General features: G+C 41.0%; 1 protein-coding gene across 6 annotated transcripts in view; it reads right to left on the bottom strand.

Annotated features, from left to right (window-relative positions):
* LOC142749990 (cytosolic beta-glucosidase-like) overlaps window positions 1–25,546 on the bottom strand; it is a 93,974-nt gene that overhangs the window by 5,501 nt on the left and 62,927 nt on the right. For all 6 annotated transcript variants that reach the window (XM_075858669.1, XM_075858677.1, XM_075858710.1 and 3 more), the window contains exons 3-5: window positions 19,220–19,447; window positions 12,157–12,953; window positions 5,806–5,929 (exon numbers count right to left, since the gene is read on the bottom strand). In XM_075858669.1, the coding sequence (XP_075714784.1) occupies window positions 5,806–5,929; window positions 12,157–12,953; window positions 19,220–19,447 (1,149 nt within the window). The remainder of the gene's footprint in view (window positions 1–5,805; window positions 5,930–12,156; window positions 12,954–19,219; window positions 19,448–25,546) is intronic.

Below are 25,546 nucleotides of genomic sequence, written 5' to 3'. Positions count from 1 at the left end.
GAATAGCCGACCTTTACCTTCCACGCAAGGCTCAGACGTATGCCATTGTGGAGAGGATACAGTGGCATACGTTGCTATTAGCTCCCATTTTTTTTTTAAAAAAAAACAACATATACCGCATGAAGTTTATCTCTGGATGCCTCAGTATGGAATAGCGTAGTTGACTACGCTATTCAATACAATCAGTAAACAGAGGACAATCTTTCGGCATCCATTGGGTTAATGGGCCCTATGTAAACGTTCGATGTATACGCCGGGAGATTTCGCTGAACGTACCCTGTAAACGCTGAAATGTGAATGGAGCCTTAGGACTCATGCACATGGCCATGTAACAGCTACGATTGAATTCTATGAGCCATACTGTATCTCCGTATGTCTTTCCATTTCATAAGGAGGTTTTTTTTGTCAGATTCATATGTGATAATATCGGCGGCATATAGAATGTCTCTGACCGTATATGTATGCCACGTATATGCCCAACGAAAAAAAAGATGAATATAACTCAAAAACAGATCAAATGAATATTACTTTACACAATTTGTGGGCATACATTGTTTGTTTTTTCTGGGAAATGCTCTTTAAATCCATAATGATATTTCAAATCGCAAAAATATATATATATGGAGAACAACAGTGACACCTGATGGCTTTAGAAGAACGCTGCTTTACCCAATAACTATATATATTACATTTCCACCAGAGTTTCCCAATGTAGATCAGGGCTGGACAAATTCCAGGTAGCCAGATCTAGCCAGTTCACTGTATTGTAAGGTGTAGGCTGTTATTGAAAAGCATGGTCGTCTACGCCTTACAATACAGTTCACTGGCTAGATCTGGCTACCCGGAATATGTCCAGCCCTGGTCTACAATTGGAAACTCTGGGGGAGATTGATTTATTTAGAGTTGTAAGATGCATGACTTTACGAGACAGCAAAAATGGTGCAACATTTATTAAAGTGGTGCTTGTGGCATGATAAATTAGGTACAACTCCCTAGATACACCTCATGGATGGCGTACATCTAAAGCAATTATTTGCTTAAAAAAAACCATTACGATACATCTTTAATAAATTTGACAATTCCTCTTAGGCTGAATTCACACACAGTATTTTGCTGCATTTTTTTGTGGTTTTCGTGGCATTTTTCGTAGCGTTTTTTTAGTGCAGTCAGATGTTAAATTAAAGTCCCTAGTAAAATATTAAATTAATAGATACAACTGCATCTTGGATTTTAAAGGCTACGTACACCTTTGAAAAAGTTTTTACTTTATTTCTAAAAATATATCAGTGTGATTGGTGCAACTTTGTAATTACTTTTTATTTAAAATTACTTTTACTTTTTGAGATACAGCTGCTTTGTATTCTGTATATAGAGCAACTCTATCTAGCGCTGAAACCTGTATCCATATCTCCCAAGTGTCCTAGATTCAGTGGGACAGTCCCAGATTCCAGGCAGTTTCCCGCTGGTATGTCCCATGTCAACGGTATCTGCGTCCTCAAGAAGCAGATACTGTTGAATCCAACGCTGAAGCAAGGAACTGTCAGCTCACTGCTTCAAAATTCCCTGCTCACTCGTTGAGGACTCCCCAGGCACAGCATTACTTTAAACGCTGAGCGCGGGGAAGCCCTTGACGTCACTGTCCATACATGGGCAGTGATGTCAGACTTTCACCTATGGAGTCATGGCCAGAGTAATGCAAGCTCTCTGGCCAGGGACTCCTGTCTTGGGAAAGCCCTTGACGTTACTGTCCATATATGGCTGATGCTCTGGCTGGGGATCCCGCTCCTAGAGGGAGCCACGATGACGCCGTCTACAGGGAAGGGGGGTAGTGCTATCTACAGGGAGGGGTGGCACTATCTTCAGGGGGGTGTGGCACTATCTATATGGGCACTGTGAAACTATATGGGCACTATCTAGAGGGGACACTGTGGCGCTATCCACATGGGCACTATGTGTGGTACTATCTACATGGGCACCATGGCACTATGTGGGCACTAACACTTTATACGTAGGCATTGACAATAGATGGTGATCGATAATAGAGACACGCAGGACTCGCTTTCACTGAACCAGTCAGTGCCGCTGACTTGACGGATTCAGGTCTCAGCGCAAGATACAGCTGCTCTATATACAGTATACAAAGCAGCTGTATCTTAAAAAGTAAAAAAATTTTTTAATAAAAAGTAATTACAAAGTTAATTTTATATATATATATATATATATATATATATAGATAGATAGATAGATAGATAGATAGATGGATAGAGATATATATATATAGTAGCAGTAATGCATATTTATTTATATTTAGTGGCTTAGGTGGCATTAGTGTCGCAGTGTGCTGTCGTCATTTATTTTTCTGCTGTATATTTGCAGTCACAGGCGTTCTTGCACCTGTATACACGTTTTGTATCATTTAGTTGGAATGTGCTGTTCAAACTTTTGTTGTGTTTACATGATTCATATATGTGGGGTTAGTGACTGCCTCCATTTTTGTTCTTGCACTTCTCCCATTCTGCCCTGGGTGATTTTAATTAGTTCAATGCTGGATCCTACCATCCCCAGGTATATATGTAGGCTTAATCCCAGTTCTGGGTGTATGTGCAGCGTAGGTTCCCACCTTACAGAGGTCGCATTGTCGTGGCAGGTGGGCAAACACTTTTTGATCAAAATGCGCACTAAGAACCTCCCTATTTCTGCAACAAATCTGCTCCGTGTGAATATACCCTAAGGCCATTTTCACGCAACGGATTTTCACATGAACTTCGGTGTGAAAACGCACGCTTTCTGTGCCTAAATTACTGTGAAAACCACCGCCCCATTGTTCATACGGCAGATGAAACTGCAAAACCACGTTGGATTTTTCCAATTGAAAAACAAAATAGTGTGAACATACCCGTAGTGTGAATTCACACGCGTAATTGCTGCAGGTTTTAAATGCGGATTCTGCATTGAAAAATCTGCAGAAATTTACAGTAAAATACATGTGGATGGGTCTTAAAAACCCATCCACATGTGGCGGATAAAATCTGTGCATATTTAGGGCATTCTGTGATCTTCTAATCCGCAGCCCGTCAGTTCAATCCCTATTATGAACTGTGGATTTCACCCTAGGCAATGCAATTCAGAGGGTGAAATTCGCACGAAAATCCTCATGTAACACATGCTGAGCTAACCTTCTTTCGTTTAGGCCTCATGCACACAGCAGAGCCGTGAGCAAGAGGTTGTATGGCGGCTCCATACTGCGTAGTTGCAGAGACTCCACGTGCTGCCGTACCATGCGTAAGGTGCTGTATGCATGGAGTAATTCTCCCCCGCTTCTAGGGCAGAACAGCTCCATACAAACGCCATCTGATGGAGCATGTTGCAATTTTTTTTCTGTTAGATTTCGTAAACGGCGCGCCCTGAACTTCAGTCCGGGAGCTATTCAATCACGATTGGCAGGGAGGCACCACATAGTTGCAGCCTTTTGACACACAAGTACCATGGCCATGTGATGAGATCCGGGTGTGTATGAAATAACATTAGGGAGATTTCCAGACAGACCGATGCTACTGTATCTGATCCATTTCTGTAAGGACATTTGGAATAGTAATTATTTTGCTCCATTGCATGTCCTGACTTTGTAAGTGTAGAACTACTTAGGTGTTATTAAGAAGTTTTCGGGATCATTTAGCTGAAGAACAGTAGTCCTGGCATCTCCTGCCACCCCAGCGCATTAGCTAAATCATCCCTGGCAGTAATTCAAATTCTCCAAATTCTGAACGTATTACATTTTAGCTCGGCGGCAGCGAGCAGCGGATATTCGTGTGACTCAGCATATTTCCAGACCTTTAAATGTCCCATTTTCGGATCCCAGTTACTTGTTCTATTCCTATCCGCAGAAAGTAGGAAATGTGTGTTTGTGTCTGATTGTAGCAGGGGTCTGTGCTGTACGTTTCATGCGTCTCCGGGCTTTAAAAGGATTCTCAGATGCGCTTCGGTTTAGAACAAAGCTGGCCTTGCTGCATGCAGAGCAGCTCTTATCCCGCGTTTATTACCGTCATTTATATAAATCGGCCGTGTTAATGAATGGAAAGTTCTAGAAAAGCTTTTTATTTAAATGAAAACATTTTTCATATCGACTTAATCTCTGTTTCCTAGAAGAACTTTTGGACAGGTGTACACGCTTAGCATCTAGAAGTTAAGGGAATTCTGTAAAAGTCTCAAAGACGTTGGCGTTTAAATAAGAGTTTCGGAGACATGGAAGAATACTGCCCTCTCCAGTCTGTGCGGAGGAGACTCCATAGACATAATGGAAGATAATCACACTACATCAGAATAGATCAATGTAGAATGATATGTCTGACAGGGCATGTTGTGATATTTGGTTCTATACACCAAAATACTGGAAAGGTTAATCCCTTAAATGGGTTTTTCCATATTATGCCAATAAATCTTAATCATTGTAGATTAGAAGAAAAATGAGGGATCACTATGTTTTTTAAAATTGACCACATAGGGCATGGAAGCTCAACGACGACTCCTATTGAATGACTGGAAGCAGATATCTAGAAAACTGCAAGGAATTGATACAGAAAATATATTGGATAACATTTCACTACACCAAAAATAACATTTATTTGCCGGGACATAATAATACTGTAAGAAATATACATGTGAATTATGTTGCAGGTCAGATATTAGTTACACAGTTTAGTTCTTACTTGGACAGGGGTAGAGATAAATGGAAAGTCTGGTTTGGGTACTGAGGTATGGTTGTGGAAACGTATACCCATGTAGGACTCTGGCATTGATTCCAAGAGTTATGCAGGGTCGGACTCGACGACTAGAGTACCAGAGGATCCCCCGGTGGGCCCTGACTCTGACACAATAATGGTCAATGATCCCCCAATGATCCAGCAGAAGACAACCCCATTTGGAGATGACTTCAGAGCAAATTACTTATCACTAGGGTCTATTTCTTATGGGATGATTCATAAATAACCTATTAAAGGGGATTCGCTAGGACATGCCATCACTTTATGATAGGTAGGGGTCTGACCTCTGGGACCCCATAGATCCTAAGCATGAAGGGAACGTAGGGCTGATTAAGCGCTTCATCCCATTTTCGTTTTTTCCCTGCACAGCGGCGCTCCGGTCCCTCACTATGCAGGGAACTGCAGCACGACCCTATTCAAGTGAGCAGCGTACCGTACAAGCACCTGCATGCTACTTACTATCTCACTTATTACTTTAGTCATTCACCACAATAATAATATATCTTATCACAGAGAGATAAGACACTTAGGATCCTACCGGCTAAACGGAAGCTTTCTTAGCAATATAAACAGGCAAAAATGACAAATAATGCAGATTGATCATTGTTGGGAAATACTACTGTCAAAAAGATTAAAATTGAGCTACCTGCTGTTCTAATGTGTTTTACCTCTCTTGTGATAGGGCAAATGTAGGATTTTGATAAGCGAGATTCCAGTTTTTCTTTTCACCTATGTAAGTATATGTATACATATTATGCAGACGCTACACAGCACATGATATATTGACCATCATACTCTAGAAAAGCCTGTAAATCACTACTCACTGGTCCAGTGCTTGTTAGTGAAACAATCGATGCAGGATTTTAATTATGTCTTGTATAGATAGAGGTGAGGGATCATGAGCCTCCGCATTATGTCCGGCACTGGCTCCTTGCTGATAGCAATACAATCTGTCTTCATGAATACCACTTTAATATACTGTACCTGCGGGTTCACCTTAACGCCCATTATAGCATGCTATAATCCAAAATAATAAAAGATTCACCTTTCAAAACTTCCACCAAAGTTTCTTGAAAATATCCCCATCTGTGCGTGTCCTGGAGGATTGGAGGATCACTCTGAGCAAATCCATTCTCTGTGATGTAGATGTTTGGGTCACCAAATGTGTCCTGGCAAAATACAAGAGAACCATGAATGACCAATACTCTGCTTTAGATTCATAAATACTAAATGAAGAGAATTTCACTTAAATAGTCACCTTTGTTTCAACAAACTTTGCATAAATCAATAGTCTAAGCAAATATAAGAAACTTTGTAATATATTTTATTAGAGAAAATTGCCTTTTCTCCACTTCGGAGTAACTTCTCCCCCTGCCTCCTGTGGTAATCATTTATTCCCACTTCACTGCTAAAATCCATGTTGAGAGACTAGGATTATCTGCTGACAGAGATCAGGTTACATGCTGCCCATGGAAGTCTATGTAGAGAGGAAGGGAGCTGACAGACGAGAGAGACACACACACAGATGCTGTTGCCATAAGTTTTGTGGCTCACCCCTAATGCTGGATTCACAGCTACACTGCTTATTACTGCTGTATAATGTTCTCCTTGCTGCTGCTTTTGAGGGTGTGCTAGAGACAGAGATAGGAGAGCAGGATCTCCTCTTTTCTCTGTGTGCGGCAGGGGTGGGATCCGGCCGGTTCGCCCTGATTCTCCCGAACCAGTTGTTAAAATCACAGCCAGTTTGGAGAACCGGCCCCTGCACACAATTGTATCCACGTCCTTAGGATGCAGATACAATTGATTTGTCTAGCATTGACTGGCGAGGCACAGGATGCCTCACCAATCAGCGCTTTTGCAATGATGCATTTGTAAAATATAATCTGTGGCACTCTGCTAAAAAGATCTGGGTGCTGTAGGTAGGGTTCCCATCCCACTCACTGGCACGCCATATACCCTGCACCATAGCGCCTGAGCAACTACTCTTCCCAGGGGATCAGTGGCAATAGGTGATTACAGATGGCAGACAAAAAACTGCATTATTGAATTAGGGTACCATGATGATTGAGGTTCTACATATTACTACTGTTTTCACTAGCCTTACATGCTGATTGATAATTGACCGCTGACTTTGTGATCTCATGTGCTGATACTTTACCTATACATCCTTGACTGTAACAACAGATGACTGGAGTATGCCTTCCTCCTAGCTCAATGGAGAAACTTAGAGGAGACAAACGACTACAGGATAACTCAATTTTTTAATTTGTTTCTCATATATTATTTCTGCATTTGTCTGCAGTTTGGCAAGTCTTTACAAATCTCAATTTGTTGCCTCATCTCGAATAAATCTATCATTGCAAATTTAAACGGAGTGCTCGAGTTTATCTTCATATTAGCAATGATGCAGTCAGCACGATGACGCCATCGCGCAGCTGCGTCATTGTGCTGGATGAGGCCTGGCGTTGCTGGAGGACAGCGTGAGAATGGGGACAGGTGAGCATATAATGTTTTTTCTTTTATTTTTCAGTGGGCAGTGTTGGGGGCAAATTCTACAGGGGGCACTATCTAAAGGGGACTCTTTGGGGGGCACCTTCTACAGGGACTCTATGGGGGGCTCTATCTATAGGGGACACTACAAGGGGCAGAATCTACAGTGAACTTTATGGGGGACCAGATCTACAGGGAACACTATCTACAGGGGGCACTATTTACAGCCTGTAGACTACAGGGGCACTATCTACATGGGGCACTATCTACAGGTGACTCAATAGGGGGCACTATCTACAGGAGGCACTATGGAGAGCACTATCTATCTACAGGAGGCTCTATGGGGAGCACTATCTATCTACAGGAGGCTCTATGGGGAGCACTATCTACAGAGGGCTCTATGAGACCACTATCAACAAGGGGCTCTATGAGGGGCACTGTGTCACTATCTACAGGGGGCATTGTGTGTGTGTGTGTGTGTGTGTGTGTGTGTGTGTGTGTGTGTGTGTGTGTGTGTGGTGCTTTACTATACAGTCTTTGATACAATATTATTCATGGGCACAGTGTATGTTACTATCATATTCAGGAGCACAGTGTATGATACTATTATATTTAGTGGCATAGTGTGTGGCCCCATGAGAATTTTATCGTAGTTTATAGGTGCAGAAATGTTGGAAAAGGGAGGAGCCGAAGACAGCTGAGCAGCAAAGTCTGCAGAAATGGGTCGTGGCCAGGAGGCGTCGTCATGGAGGTCTGGACCTGATGGAAAAGAAAAAAAGAAGGACTCCAATCTGAGAAGACATCACCTATGAGTCATTAAATGTAAATATTTATTCTCCTTATACCATTGTTCTGGCTACACTGGGAGCTTTAGTTTTATGTTGTACAAACTTATATGGCAGGGGTTAAACTGAATTTGCAAATGATCACTGTACCGAGCTGTATTTGTTCTTGTGCTGTATATATGTACTGATCATGGTTTTGGTGTTGTATTTATGTACTGAGCTTGGTTCTGGTGTTGTATTTATGTGCTGAGTTTAGTTCTGGTGCTGTATATATGTACTGAGCTTTGTTCTGGTGTAGTAGTTATGTACTGAGCTTTTTTCTAGTGCTGTATATATGTACTGAGTTTGGGTCTAGCGCTGTATGTATGTACTGAGCTTTGTTCTGGTGCTGTATTTATGTACTGAGCTTGATTCTAAGGCTGTATATATGTACTGAGCTTGATTCTGGGGCTGTATATATGTACTGAGCTTGGTTCTGGTGCTATATATATGTTCTGAGCTTTGTTCTGCTGCTGTATTTATGTACTGAACTTGGTTCTGGTGTTGTATTTATGTGCTGAGTTTAGTTCTGGTGTTGTATATATGTATTGAGCTTGGTTCTAGTGTAGTAGTTATGTACTGAGCTTGGTTCTGGTGCTGTAAATATGTACTGAGTTTGGGTCTAGCGCTGTATATATGTTCTGAGATTGGTTCTGGCACTGTATCTGTGCATTAGTCGATAGATTTGTCATAGCTTACTGCGCACGCCACACTGTCCTCCACCCTTCTGAATTGGTGTCCACAGTAGAGGTGGTATAATGCCCCCCTCTCCCTATTATATAGTCTATCCAGGAATTTACAAACGATTAGTAACCCTAGTTAACACCTAATATTCCTGGTGGTTTGGGATAATGCAGGGGATAAGGGAGGTGGTTTAGGTCCAGTTCACACGTTGCGTAAATACTGCAGATTTTCCACAACGGAATTAGTTGCGGAAAATCCGCAGCAAATACAATAGCAGCAAAGTGGATGAGGTAAAACAAATCTCATCCACACGCTGCGTAAACACTGAGCAGAAATATCGCTCAGAAATTGAGCTGTAGGGCGGAATTTCAATCCGCAGCATGTCAACTGTGTTTACGTAAATGCTGCTTATGTGTTGCGGGATTTCCCAATTCAATTGGGATGTGAATCCCGCATCAACTAGCAGTGGTTCTGTTTTTTTGCGGCAGGTTCACAGCGATCCCGCCGCAAAATATGGAACTCAGAAAAAAATAAAATATTAAACTTACCTAGGAGTCTGTGTTTCATCCTCCTGGGATGATGCTAACCATGTGACCGCCGCTGCAGCCAATCACAGGCTGTAGCAGTGGTCACATTGATGAAACGTCATCCCAGGAGGCTGGGGTGGATGACGTCAGAGGGCCGGCCTCATCCACAGTTTGGAGCACTTTTTCGCCCAGAATTCCCTGCGGCAGACAGGGCGGATACACTGCGTGCTATTACGCAGTGTATCCGGCCCGTGTTAACTCAGCCTTAGGGCAAAATAATTGATCTCCTTTTTGTCTGATACAGAGCTCCCGATCCCCAGCTTCCTTTCACACAGCCATAAAGTTACATGATAATATTGTTTGTCTGCAGCCACCACTAGGGGGAGCTCATACTGTGACCATTGCCATCAATAATAAATCAGTATGCCATGAGCCCTCCATAGTTGCATACATTTTTTTATTATTATTTAATCCCATGAAATGCCTAGGGGGCGTTTTACATGTACTAGGAACACTTCCCCTCCAGTAGTACACCCCTGAAGTTCAAGAAATGAAAGCTGAACTCTGATTGGTTGATATGGGCAACAATGCTAGTTATTCTATTTTGATAAATGAGGTTCAATGTATGACAACAAACTGAAATGACACACTGCAGCCTGAACACAGAAGTAATATATGTAAGAAAGGTTTTCACACGGATGGAGACTTATAGACAGGGGTTGTCCTGATGGGACACACTTTAATGGAAAAAAATAAAAGTATATTTTGCTGTCAAATAGTTCTGATTAGTTTCAGACGTGTATTACTATAAAATGTATTTATTCTACTATACAAAGTAAGTATCTCTCTCAAATGGATTCATATTTTTCCATCTCCTGTAACCTATTAAAACAAGTTCTTACATAAGATGCCCATATGGACTACTTCCAGTGTATTAAATGCTAGTATATCAGGTTAGATCAATAGACATCTTTTAGCTGCCAGGCTTGCCAATTAGAACTGTCCATTTTTATATATCAATCATAAAACCATGACAATTATTAGTAAAATATGTTATTTTACAAGTGGCAATGTTGAATATTACCCCTTAATAGAGCCTCAAATAGCCTTTGCTATTGACGTTCAGCTTATAAACCTGTAATTTTCTGGACATCTTTAGGTCTACGTTTTAAATGGTGCAGTTTTTTTCTTGCAAATATCCTCCAGAAATAGCGTTTAAACATTAGGAGTAACAATCTTGCAATGGAGCCAGTATCATTAGGAGCAATACATAGAAGAGCATCATTAATCTGAAGTACAGTCCTTATCTGTAGCTGCTAGAAGACATAGTAGATGTGATATTTTATAATTATGTTGCTATTGTGTGTACGGCCTCTTATCCAGATAGTGTAGTGGCATCGAAGTAATTAGGAGATGCAGAAGCTGGTCTTTTCATTACGATCACATTCCCCATTGAGTGTGGTAGTTGATATCTCTTTTATATTTAAATATAGGATAAATGCACGTCCTTTGCAATTGCTGCACATCTACAGTATGTGTATATGACGGAACAGTCAATTATAAGGTGCAAAAAACTACCATTGACACAATGGAAACACTGTATAGACTTTGTTTTCCATACAGTACCATTGAAGCTCCCTCGCCAAAAATATATGATGGAGGAGTTACAGTTACAGGACCCCTGCCAATCACCGTTTGGGAGCAGGAGTCCAAATATAAGACAGGAATACTTTCTTCTTCTTCATTTCTATGAACATTAATGGAAATTCTCCATTGACGGTGAGTTGCTGTATCCAACATTGGCGAGCCATTACATCTCATGTGCTACCTACTATAGTTTAGTTCTTCAAGCCCATCTAGGGTAAGCATTCTATAGAATTTGGTTGTACAAAGATAGTACTTACTATCTATGCTGGTAGGTCCCAACAAGGATTCAGTGGTGTTTCTTGGAGGTTCAGAGATAGCAAGAACTGTTACTTTTACTTTTTGGGATAGTCTCAGGAATTCCTCAGGAGGATGCTAAATTTACAGGGGTGTCCCCATAGTAAAAAATGTTAGGAATTACTCATGTATACTGTGGAGGTTGGGTTAAGTTCTTTTGGGATATATCCTACTGGAGAATTGTGCTTTAGATCCTGAAACCTTTAGGCCCCATGCACACAAATGTGTTTTTGTGGCTGCAATTCACCCGCAAATCTGCGGGTGAATTGCGGTCCCATTCATTTCTATGGGCCCATGCACATGACCGCCTTTTCCACGGTCCGTGCATTTCCCAGAAGCCTGGACCGCAAAAAGATAGGACATGTCTTATTACGACCGTGTTTTGCGGTCCAGGCTTCTAGAAATGAATGCACACGGTTATGTGCACGGCCCGCGATTTGCGCGCGGCCCGCTCCACTCTGCGGCAGTCCGAGACAAAAATCACGGCCATGCACACCACTACAGTTGTGTGCATGAGGCCTTAGACTATACTGCAGTTCTGGATTTTAATTGAGTCTGGGACTATCGTGACAATTGACCGGTCATTAGGAATTCTGGACTTTCTATGTGTTGGTTCGAAAAAAATAAGCCTTGATAAGTCATGCAACTTCATTCTCAGCTTTATAACCTGCAAATGATCCCATCTCCATCCTAGGACAATGAGCAGGTCTTCAGCTGTCGGAATTTGAGTGAAAGGTTCAAATAATGAACATATTTTAGCTTCTTATATAGCTAGAATTATAATATCAGATGACATAATATTATAGTATAACATATATCACCCAATGTATCTAAATCTATTGCAAATCTAGTCAACTTTGAACAATACTCATATATAACTGTTGTCTGTTATTCCATATATTACCACAAGAATAAAAAAAAACTCCATACCTTTATGTAAGCCAACAGTTTACGTAGGCCCCAAGGAACAACAGCTAGCCATTCTACTCCAGATTCAGGCCATTCTGGATCCTTTATTCCTTCTGCTCCCATGTCAGAGTCATAACTTGGTCCACGCTGCTTTAGAGGTATGACTTTTCGAGTAGTATAATAGTTCAGGCAGAAGAAATCGGCTGTGCCTTTTATCATACTTTTTTCGTCATCTGTAAATTCTGGGAGCCTAGAGGTTGTCAATCCTTCCGCCTTACTCTTTCTGGAAATCTCTGATTTCATCACTGCAGGATAATCTCCATCAATGAAGATAGGTTTTGCAAACCAATGGAGGCGAAATGTTAAATATCGCTCACATGCTTCTTTATCATCTACAGAATTGGGGTCCAAAGGCTCTGCCCAATCAGAATCTAGAGCAATAGAGACAAGGCCTTTTTGCTTTTCTTTGAAAAAGGTGTTGTATGTATGCCACGCTTTGGCATGGGCTTTTAACATGTTGTGACCAGACTGATAAGCACCAACACCTGGTTCCCCTTTTCCTGGGGCAAGTAATCCTTGCTCATAGCTAAGCTTGGAAAAAACATACGGCTCATTAATGGTAATCCAAAGTTTTACTCTGTCGCCAAATGTAGAGTAGCAAAAATGTGCATACTTTTCAAAGACTTCTACCGTCTTCTCAGAGGTCCATCCACCTTGGTCTTCTATGGCTTGAGGCATGTCAAAATGATAAAGCGTCACCAGTGGAGTTACATTCATTGTAAGAAGAGCGTCAATCAACTTGTTGTAATAGTCAACCCCTGGCGTAATGACAACATTATATTAATAAGTGATGCAATATCATGGCATAACATAACCTATTGCTTTGTGGTAGAGTAATAGTAGAAGATTGTTCACTAAATGGAGGCTAGTCTTCCACTTGCAGCATAAATGACCAGACTGACCATCTACCTAGAGACATATTGTAGGAAGATGCAATTCATTGAACAATAATGAACAAACCAAGTAAACCTCATTCTCCAACTTTCCAATACATATTCTATTATATTTGTTGAGGCGTCACGAAGGATAACTTGGGCATTTCTGCTCTGTACAACTAGGATACACCCATAATAACCGCATATCCAATCCATAAATGGAAGACTAGGCAATTGATCCTGAAGGAAAAACAAGCAAAGCTTTCTTCCTGTAGCTGTGGTCCTCAAGATCAGGGAATGGTAAAGGCACTTTTACCAACAAGCACCGAAGGAATGAAATGCACACTGGGCGGCCATGCATAAGTGCAGAAAATGAGTGGTGGAGTTGCTCATGTTACCTGCCTTTGTTTTTTAGCCTTTAATCTGAAATATATTTGTCCTATTTATATATGTTCTTCAGATGCAGTAAACTAGTCTATAGCAATACTCTCCCATAGACACGCCTGATGGAAGCTAAAGTCAACATCTTCTAAAAGTGCAGCTTATTAAAACTGCTGATATCATTCAACCATCCAGTACATTTCCAAAAATTGATAGTCTTCTAATCAGTAGGTTTGACCCCAATCATTGCTAGTAGGTGCAATAAATAAGGAGCTCAATGACTTTCATTGTGGCACAGATTTTGTCATAGGATGTTGCCTTTTCAAGTCAGATTGACAAATTTCTCCAATGCTAGAGCTGCCCAGTTCAATTTTACATAAGTGAAAGTTTAGTGCAGAAGATGAGGAAGAACTTGACCAGTCTCTACAGACCCTAACCTCACCTCCACCGAACACCCCCAGCATAAATTTAGACAAAAAACCTGTAGTGTCAAAATTCTAATTATACCCTTAGATAAGTTGCTTGAGGGTGTAGTTTTCTAAATGGGGTCACTTTTGTGGTGTATTCACTGTTTTGGTCCCTCAGGGGCTTTGCATATGCGACAGGGTGCCGCAAACCAATCCAGCAAAATCTGAATGCCAAATAGCACTCCTTCCCTTCTAAGCCCTGACGTATGTCCAAATAGCAGTTTATAACCACATATAGGGTATTGCTGTGCTCAGGAGAACTTTCGTAATAAATGTTGGGGTGCCTATTCTCCTATAGTCCTTGTGGAATTTTTTTTTTTTTAGCTAAACCTACATTTTATTGGAAAAAAAAAATTAGATTTTCATTTTCACAGCCTATTTCCAATAATTTCTGCAAAAAACCTGTGGGGTCTAAATGCTAACTATACCGTTAGATAAGTTCCTTGAGTGGTGTTGTTTCCTAAATGGGATCACTTTTGGGGTGTTCCCACTGTTTTGGTCCCACAGGGGCTTTGCAAATGTGACATGGCCTCTACAAACCAATCCAGCAAATTCTGAATGCCAAATAGCACTTCTTCCCTTCCAAGCCCTGCCGTGTGACCAAATAGCTGTTTATGGCCACATATTGTTTTACTCAGGATAAACTGCTCTACAAATGTTGGGGTGCTTTCTCCTTTAGTTCTTGTGGAAATGAACAAACAATTAGCTAAACCTACATTTTATTGAAAAAAACTTAATTTTCATTTTCACAGCCTAATACCAATAATTTCTGCAAAAAACCTGTGGGGTCAAAATGCTCACTATACTCTTAGATAAGTTCCTTGAGGGGTGTAGTTTCCTAAATGGAGTCACTTGTGGGGGGTTTCCACTGTTTTGTCCCTTCAGGGGCTTTGCAAATGTGACATGGCCTCCACAAACTATTCAAGCTAAATTTGAGCTCCAAAAGTCAAATGGCGCTCTTTCCCTTCTGAGCTCTGCCGTTTGTCCAAACAGCAGTTTATGACCACATATGGGGTATTGTTTTACTCAAGAGAAACTGCTATACAAATGTTGGGGTGCTTTTTGCCCTTTAGTCCTTCTGGAAATGAAAAAAAATTAGCTAAACCTGCATTTTATTGAAAAAAATGTAGATTTTCATTTTCACGGCATAATGCCAATAATTTCTGCAAAAAACCTGTGGGGTCAAAATGCTAACTATACCCTTAGATAAGTCCCTTGAGGGGTGTAGTCTCCTAAATGGGGTCACCTTTGGGGGGTTTCACTGTTTTGTCCCCTCAGGGGCTTTGCAATTGCGACATGGCCTCCGCAAACCATTCCAGCTAAATTTGAGCTCCAAAAGTCAAATGGACTTTCCTTCTGAGCCCTGCCGTGTGTCCAACCAGCCATTTATGACCACATATGGGGTATTGTTTTACTCAGGAGAAACTGCTCTACAAATGTTGTGGGGTCAAAATGCTCACTATACCCCTAGATAAATTCCCTGAGTGGTGTAGTTTGCAAAATGGGGTAACTTTTGGGGGTTTCCACTGTTTTGGCACCAGAAGACCTCTTCAAACCTGACATGGTGAGTAAAATATATTCTAATAAAAAGGAGGCCCCTAAATCCACTAAGTGCTCCTTTGCTTCTTACCACTCTAGGGCCACATGTGAGATATTTCTAAAAACTGCAGAACCTGGGCAATAAATATTGAGCAGCGTTTCTCTGGTAAAACCTTCCGTCTTACAGAAAAAAATGGATTAAAACTGATTTTCTGCAAAAAAAATAAATTTGTAAATTTCACCTCCACTTTGCTGTAATTTCTGTGAAGCTCCTAAAGGGTTAATACATTTTCTAAAAGCTGTTTTTAATACTTTGAGGGGTGCACTTTTTAAAATGGGGTGATTTATGGGGATTTTCTAATATATAAGGCCCTCAAAGTCACTTTAGAACTGAACTGGTCCCTAAAAAAATAGCCTTTTGAAATTTTCTTGAAAATGTGAGGAATTGCTGCTAAAGTTCTAAGCCTTGTAACGTCCTAGAAAAATAAAAGAATGATCAAAAAATGATGCAAACATAAAGTAGACATATGGGAAATGTGAACTAGTAAGGGTATGTGCACACGACCTATATTCAGACGTAATGGAGGCATTTTACGCCTCGAATTACACCTGAAAAGACGGCTCCAATACGTCGGCAAACATCTGCCCATTGCTTGCAATGGGTCTTACGATGTTCTGTGCAGACGAGCTGTAATTTTACGAGTCGCTGTAAAAAGACGGCGGGTAAAATTACGCCCACGTCAAAGAAGTGCAGGACACTTATTGGAACGTAATTAGAGCCGTTTTTCATTGACTCCATTGAAAAACAGCTCCAATTACGTCCGTAATGGACGCCGCGAAAAACGCGTGCACTTGTAAAAACTTCTGAAATTCAGGAGCTGTTTTCGCCTGAAAACAGCTCCGTCATTTCAGACGTATTTTGCATTGCCGTGTGAACATACCCTAACTATTTTGTGTGGTAATACTATCTGTCTTAGGCCTTATTCACACGAACGTGTTCAACATCCGTGATACGCGCGTGAAAATCATGCACGTCGCACGGACCTTTGTTAGTGAATTGGGCCGTTCAGACATTCCGTGATTTTCACGCAGCGTGTGTCAGCTGCGAAAAACTCACGACATGTCCTATACTTGGGCGTTTTTCACGCATCATGCACCCATTTAAGACAATGGGTTTGTGAAAATCACGCGCAGCACATGGAAGCACTTCCGTGTGTCGCGCGTGATTCGTGCAACAGTAGATAAAGAAATGAAGGAAAAAATAATAGCACATCCTTAATTTATTTTTCTAAACATAAAAACCGCGTGTCATAAGGATGGCATATGCGTGGAAATCATGCAGCCACGCACCATTCACTGATTACACACAGAACTGCAACGCGTGCAAAACGCTGCAGTTTGCGTGAGAATAAGGCCTTACAAGCAGATACATTTAAATTCAGAAAAATGTCTTACACATTTTCCCAAAATTTTTGTGTTTTTCACAAATAACACTGAACGTATTGACCAAATTTGACCACTAACTTAAAGTCCAATGTGTCACGAGAAAACATTCTCAGAATCGCTTGGATAGGTGAAAGCATTCTGGAGTTATTACCACATAAAGTGACACATGTCAGTTTTGAAATAAATGGCCAGGTACATAAGGCGAAAACGGGCTGTGTCCTTAAGGGGTTAATGACCATTCAGCCAATTCCTTGTTATTTTTGATTTTGGAAAAGCTGACTGGCAACCACCATGGCAGATATGACATATTAGATACACAGGGGTTGTTACTCGACATGGTAAATCTGCGCAGCTTCAGAAGAGGGAATGTATTAATACGCAACTAGGAATATGTCTAATTGACTTCAAAGGGAATGTCATCAGCCTTTCCCAATTATAAGGAAATCCCTTTATGACGAGGCACCGCTACTCAGTAGAGCACCATAGCCTATTTATTCTAGTGATCTGTGGGCTTAGCTCACAAGCCACCAAAGCTATCTTCTGAAAAATGTGAATGACATAACAGAAAGATATGGGTAAAAATTGACTTTTAAGGTATGTTCACACGGCCTATTTTCGGCCGTTTTTTCGGGCCATAAACGCCCGAAAAATCGGAAGCAGAACGCCTACAAACATCTGCCTATTGATTTCAATAGGAAAACGCCGTTCTGTTCCAACGGACAGTTCTTGGGACGTTTTTGGAGCAGTTTTCTGTAGACTTTATTGAAAAAAGCTCCAAAAACGGCCGTAAAAAACGCAGCAAAAAACGCAGCGAAAATCGCGAGTGGCACAAAAAAACGTCTAAAAATCAGGAGCTGCTTTCTCTTGAAACAGCTCCCTTAGGGTATGTCCACAAACAGCGTAAACATTGCGGAAATTACATCCGGATTTTCTATGCAGAAATTCCGCAGCGTATTACAGAAGCAGCAAAGTGGATGAGATTTGAACAAATCTCATCCACATGTTACGTTGCGGGAAAAAAAATGTGCGCAAATTGACCTGCGGTGCAGATTCTCAATCTGCAGAATGTAAATTTCCCTTGCGAAAGTACTGCAGAATTTCTGCATGGAAAATCCGGACGGAAATACTGCTGTCTTTACGTTGTGTGTGAACGTACTCTTACAGTGGTTTCCCACAACAAACATTTATCACTTATTAATGGGAGAGGTGATAAATGTTTTAATCGCTGGGGCCACACCTATTGGACCCCCAAAAATCAGTAGTACAGGAGTCCTGAGTCGACGGCAGTCGTGTTTTTGAGAAAGACGGAGGACTCAGGACCCCCGAACTAATGAACTGTAGGGGTCTAATTGAGCTAACATTTATCACATATCTAGAGAATATAGTAAATGTTTTTAAAGAAAAACCCTTTTAATTATAATCCTGGTATTTATGTACGCAGTTATTTGGGACTCCAAAGACTTAAATTGGTTATAGAGGTACGGGGCGGTTTTTCATACTGATGACCTATCCACAGGACAGGTCATCGGTATATGATCGCGGGGGTCCGACGCACGGACCCTGCACCGATCAGCGGTTTCAGCTGCCTCCGCGCACCGGATGTTATGCAGTGGTCGGTGCCGGAAGCAAATGCTCCAGTCAAGGTCTAGTGGCCGTGCTGCAGTACTGTAGCTCTGCTGCTATGCAAGTGAATAGGAGCAAAGCTGCGGGCGATATACATTGCAAGGAGCAATCTGGTTCCGGCACCAACCACTGCATAACATCCGGTGCCCGGAGGCAGCCGGAGCAGTTGATCGGTGCAGGGTTCGGGTGTCGGACCCCCACTATCATATACTGATGACCTATGCTGTGGATAGGTCATCAGTATGAAAAACCTGGACAACCCCTTTAGGCTAATTATATATGACAGTGTATAAGTTTCCTATTTATGGTTTGGGACTTGTGATGAGTATTTAAGAGCAGTCCAAACACCGCTATCATTATTATTATGGGTGTACTATGCTGTAATACCCCTTTTATGTAAATAATGTATACATCGCTATGTGCCTACATTGAGGTGTAATTGTCATACCATTCCTTGAATGTAAATGATGACTACATAGACTTCATAGCGGCTCCGCCAAGTCAATACATTACAAATAATACTAATCAGGACATGTTACGAATAGACAGAAAATATACCATAGAGCGTTTATTTGATCTTCCTCGTGTACCCATACATAGATTGATGCTGGTGAACACCCAGAATTAATTATGCCAGACAATAGCAATAACCTTGATTAAAGCTTCAACCTTGTATCCGTAAGAAACAATTACCTTTCTGGTTGATAAAACCTGTCGTCCCATCAGGTAACAGACGTGACCAGGAAAGAGAGAAGCGGTAATGAGTCAATCCAAGCTGTTTGATGCATTTCAAATCTTCTTCCCACAGTGTGTAGCTGCCACAAGCTACATCTCCAGTCTGGTTCTTAAAAACTCGATCTCCTCCCTGATGAGTGAACGTATCCCAGATATTGCGGCCTTTCCCATCTGTATCCCATCCTCCTGGCGAAAGGCAAACAGGCAGTGCTTTATTATATGTGTGGACTATAAATACACGATGGACATTACGGAAGACACATTCCATCGCAGAAAGCTTTACACTTTAGTAAACATGGTTAATGGGAATTGAAAGACTGCAGAGCTTATATGTGATTACTTTCCAATATATGGCCCCTGTGTAGATGGAAAAAGGCGATTCATTATTTAACATTAGACACGTGACTTAAAAAAAACATTATCGCCATTAACACGATTTTCATTCTTGATCTTGAATCTTTCGCAGATGTTATTATTTACTTGTTCCCTTTCGTTTTGGCCTCTGCATTTCAGCAGCAATAACGTCTTTATTTTTTCATTGATGTTGTAATTAAAAAAAAAATAATTTTCTGTGTGTTTTCAGGTTGAAAAAATGTAGTCTACGTTCACACAGGGCGGGTACACAGTGCATCCACCCTGGCGGCCGCAGGGAATTCCAGCCCAAAAAACCGCACTAAATTGTGGTGCAGATTTTTAGCCGGAATATCCGCTGCGGAAAAATGCACAGAAAAAAAACCAAAAACACATACTTACCCTCTGACGTCCCGCAGACCGGCTTCGTGGGATGACATTTTATCCCAGGTGATCGCTGCAGCCTGTAACTGGCTGCAGCGGTAAATGGGATGACACACCATCCTAAGAGGCCAGCCTGGACGAAGTAGCACAGCATTCTGGGTACGTATAAGATTTTTATTTTTTTTTGCGCTGGAGTCGCAGCTTTTCTGGCGCAAAAAATCTAAAGTTATTTTTTGTGTTTTTACCTCCCGATTGAAATTAATGGGGAAAACCTGCATCACAGAAGCAGCAATTACGTAAATACAATTGACATGCTGCAGAATAAAAAAAACGCACCACAGGTTAATTTCAGAGCGTTTTTGCTGCTCATCATTTACACAGCGTATGGATGAGATTTGTTCAAACCTCATTCACTTTGCTTCTACTGTGTTATGCTGCGTATTTCCCGCAACAAAGTACATTGCAGTAAAATCGCAGTATTTACGCAACGTGTTAACTCGTATTTAACTATTGAATTTATAGCAAGTTTTTTTGTTTCATTTTTTCATCCTGTTCATGTTTAATGCTAAATAAGCTGTTAAACTAATTCTTCAGCGTGTAGATACCTACTATGTGAAGGTTTTTTGTTTTAACGTAATTTATGGGCAATAAAATATATTCTATGCTAAATAATGACTATTTTGGGGGGGGGGGACTTATTTTATAATTCTTTTTGTTAATTTTTTTTATACTCCCATGAAGGGACTTGTTTAAAACTTCATTTTTTACTTATAATGTATTAGCATTGTCCTGTATGCTTATACATTACACTGTGTCACTATGACACAGGCTGCTGTTAGGGCAGCACATAGTATGCCCGAACAGCAGGCTTATAAACAGACAGTCCTTGTGGTTCTTTCTAGGTCCCCAGGGCTCACTCCAGAGGGTTCCCCCAGATTCTGATTGCGTCACCAGCGTTCCGGTGACGCGATCAAAGAGGGAATTCTCCTTAGATCATGACACGGTCACAGAATGCAGCGATCAAAGGGTTAAACAGCTGGGGTCAATGTTTTTTCCAATCTCAGCTGTATATAGGAGACTGCTCTAAGTACATGACCTGTTAATAACAGCTCCTGCTTAGAGGATGAGTGCCCACTGGAGCGCATAATAACCTAGGGAAATTAGATTGTGAGGACTGATGGGGGACTGATGTGAGTGATGACAATCTCTGTACAGTGCTGCAAAATATTCTAGCGTTCTATAACCCCTTAACGACCCTCCCCTGTCTTTTGATGGTGGGCTGTGCAGGTCCCCAGTCTACAGCGACATCTTTTGACGTCGCTGTAGACTGGGGACCTGCACAGCCCACCATCAAAAGACAGGGGAGGGTCGTTAAGGGGTTATAGAACGCTAGAATATTTTGCAGCGCTGTACAGAGATTGTCATCACTCACATCAGTCCCCCATCAGTCCTCACAATCTAATTTCCCTAGGGCCAATTCTATAAGCAGCGAATTAACTTATCAGTACTGTATGGGGAGGAAACCGGAGAAATCGGAATAAAACCATCACAAACACGAAGAAAACTCAAACTCTATGTAGATGTCGCTCTTGGTTAGACATAAATCCAGGACCCTGGTGCTGCAAGACAACAGAGCGAACCACTGCGCCACCATGCTGCATATCACAATCCAAAGGATTAAAAATAAAAAATACTAATCTTCTATGTGTCCCAGGAGGTATTGATATCAACCCCCTCCAGTGCTAGTATGTTTGTCTCCGGCTTTCAGGGTACATTCATAGGGAGTGCTAATGGTGCTGAGTCACGCCATTACTGTACCCTGCTAAACCGAAAATACAAGCATTTTTTGCCATGGTTTTTCAGAGCCATGGACCACAATTCCGGTAAAACCATGGCAAAAATGGCATGCACTGACATGTGCTTGGCCAAGGTCCAGTAAGGCCTCCTTCTCACAGACTTTTTTTCCCAGCGTTTTAAAACAAATGAAAAAAAAAATAATTTGTGGTGGTTATTTTTATTTAGAATCATTTTGTAAATGAATTTCTACTGGTGTTTTTGAAGTTCTAATAAAGGCTTCGGAAAAAAACGGCAGAAAAAAAACGCCATGCCTAGAGAATGCTGCGTTTAAAAAAGAAAAAAAACAAACCACACACACCTCTGACCCCAAAAACGCTACTAGATGCCAGAAAACAAAATTCTGTGTATCTAGGCTTTCTCATGCTTTACTCTAGACTTTAACCACTTCCCAACGTTTGATGTAGAGTTACATCATAGCTGGGAAAGGGGGAGTATGAAGCGGGCTCACAGACTGAGCTCGCTTCGTAATTAGCGGGTGTCCGTTGTATGTTACAGCCGACACCTCACTGCAATGACTGGGATTGGAGAGGACTCCGATCCCTGCAGGTCAACCACTTAAATCCCGCTGGCATTAGCGACTGCGTCATTTAAGTCGTAAGAAGGATGGGGGCGGCCCGTTCTGACAGCCCATGGCCCCCTCGCGACAACTTAATAGGAGACAGTAGAAAACACAATATACTGCAATACATATTTATTGCAGCATATTGTGCAAGCAATCCAACAATCGTTAAGGTCCCCTAGGGAGACTAGTGAAAAGCAGTAAAAGTTTTTTTTGTTCTTTTACATACAAAAATATTACAAGTAAAATAAAAAAAATGTTTTCCATTTTCCCCAAAGGTAATGGAAAAAAAAAATTATAAAATTGGTACCGCTACATCCGTTAAAGTCTTTGCTATTACAATATAAGATGCCAGAATTGCTGTTTTTTTATCAACTTATCTCCCACAAAAAATGGAATTAAAAGTCATGAAAAAGTCGCATGTAGCCACAAATGGTCCCACTAAAAACTACAACTCGTTCAGCAAAAAACAAGCTTTCAGACTGCTCAATCTACGGAAAAAATAAAAAAGCTGTGGCTCTCATATGCCAACACAAGACAAATTTTATTTTAACACTAAGTTTTTTCTTTGTAAGAGTAGAAAACATAAAATAACTATATCAATTTGGCATCGCCCGTATTGACCCACAGAAAAAAAAGCTAACAGTTGTTTTTTTCCGCACGACAAACACTGTAAAAACGAAAACTATTTTTTTTCTAGTGTCCCAGTACAATAAATGGGGCCGTGAAAACTACTATTTGTCCCACAAATAATAAAAAATTGCTGTGGTAGCAAGGGGTTGAAGTAACATCTGGCTGCAGTGTGTTCATCCAGGATAGTGATCTGGCTCTCTGCTGTACCACTTCTGCTCCATCTTAATGTACAGTTAGGCAGCTTGCTGCAACAGAAACCTTCTTCTATTGGTCTGTCTACACTAGTAACATGAAGTGCTAGGCATTATCTAAGCTCCACCTCCACTGCTGTTCCCGATCCAAAGATAAAAAGGTCTAAATAGAGATGGACACCTCTTTGCTCAAAGAATGTTCCAACTTTGGAGCCTGTAGACTGAAAAATTAGCAACAAGTAAGGCAAATCGTTTTGTTTTTTTCGAACTTATTTCTAGATTTAGTGTCCCTTTAATTATATTAATGAAATGTTTAATCTGCATTAAATACTAACGACATTCACTATCGTTTCTTAAATTATTTATTTCCCAGCAGAATGAAGATTTACATATGTCAGAAAACTAATTGTGTGTGCAGCGGTTGATTAGAAAAGGATATTTTTGGACAGGACGGACATGAAATGTGTAGCTAAGGGATATTCCTGTTAAAAGGCTGTAAATGACCTTCATCAGTAGAAGTGCAGTTTTCTATAAAATACTGCTTCTTATATAATCTTTTTCACTCTTGCTGTGATTGCACTTGTCTTTCCCCCAGGCTTTGAGTCCTTACATTAATGGCTAGCTAATGCTTTCCTTATTGGTGAGAAAGGTTTCATTATATCGGGAGGTCACAAAAAAGGTGCGTTTTTTTTCTTCAACTTAATTACGAACTAATACAAATAATGTTAAACTTGTAGCACAAGAACAATTCCTGTTCTAACCTTTTCTCAAATGTCAATTCTATATAACATGGTAGTAATATTATAACTGATGTACATGATTTATTGAAATGATGGCAAAAACAAATCTTGCAAATGAGGCGGCTTATACAGATGGCTTGTAAGGAATGTTTGGGATTAAGGTTATTAAAGAAAATCTCCAGCAGACACATTCCCATTCCCACCACCCCCTTATCTAGCCCACATTCTAATAATGTTCTTGTATGTTCCACCATCCCACCTCTGGCTTGCTTTTTAATATAGAATTATCCAATTTATGTCCACCATCTTGACTGTAGAAATCACTGTCTGAAGGCAGTAGCTCTGGCCACTACAAGTCCCATGATACCCTGCCCAGGCATCACATAGAAAATGTGGCCAGATCACATCTAGCAGACACGAGAGTTATACTGTAAGAATGTGACGGTAAACACCATTCCTTAAAGCGTACCAAACTTTTCAAAATAAGCTGTCACATATGTGTACATGAGGAAAAACACTATTTCTGGCCATTATATGACTTGTATATTACATTATTTAGAAGTTTTCCCCTCTGCAGGCTCTCTCTCTCTAATTCCCAATTGTCTCTGAGTAAGTGGGCAGAGCCTAACGGCTATCATGTCTTCTATACATACCACATATAGAAGAGGAGAATCCTGCTCTCCTATCTCTATACAGTGAAGGAAATAAGTATTTGATCCCTTGCTGATTTTGTAAGTTTGCCCACTGTCAAAGTCATGAACAGTCTAGAATTTTTAGGCTAGGTTAATTTTACCAGTGAGAGATAGATTATATAAAAAAAAAACAGAAAATCACATAGTCAAAATTATATATATTTATTTGTATTGTGCACAGAGAAATAAGTATTTGATCCCCTACCAACCATTAAGAGTTCAGCCTCCTCCAGACCAGTTACACGCTCCAAATCAACTTGGTGCCTGCATTAAAGACAGCTGTCATACATGGTCACCTGTATAAAAGACTCCTGTCCACAGACTCAATTAATCAGTCTGACTCTAACCTCTACAACATGGGCAAGACCAAAGAGCTTTCTAAGGATGTCAGGGACAAGATCATAGACCTGCACAAGGCTGGAATGGGCTACAAACCATCAAAGTAAGACGCTGGGTGAGAAGGAGACAACTGTTGGTGCAATAGTAAGAAAATGGAAGACATACAAAATGACTGTCAATCGACATCGATCTGGGGCTCCATGCAAAATCTCACCTCGTGGGGTATCCTTGATCCTGAGTAAGGTGAGAGCTCAGCCGAAAACTACACGGGGGGAACTTGTTAATGATCTCAAGGCAGCTGGGACCACAGTCACCAAGAAAACCATTGGTAACACATTACGCCGTAATGGATTAAAATCCTGCAGTGCCCGCAAGGTCCCCCTGCTCAAGAAGGCACATGTACAGGCCCGTCTGAAGTTTCCAAATGAACATCTGGATGATTCTGAGAGTGATTGGGAGAAGGTGCTTTGGTCAGATGAGACTAAAATTGAGCTCTTTGGCATTAACTCAACTCGCCGTGTTTGGAGGAAGAGAAATGC

Source organism: Rhinoderma darwinii, chromosome 1, assembly GCF_050947455.1.
Source record: "Rhinoderma darwinii isolate aRhiDar2 chromosome 1, aRhiDar2.hap1, whole genome shotgun sequence".
NCBI lineage: Eukaryota > Metazoa > Chordata > Amphibia > Anura > Rhinodermatidae > Rhinoderma > Rhinoderma darwinii.
The sequence above is the reverse complement of the archived record's forward strand: the minus strand, read 5'-3'. Positions and strand labels throughout refer to the sequence as shown.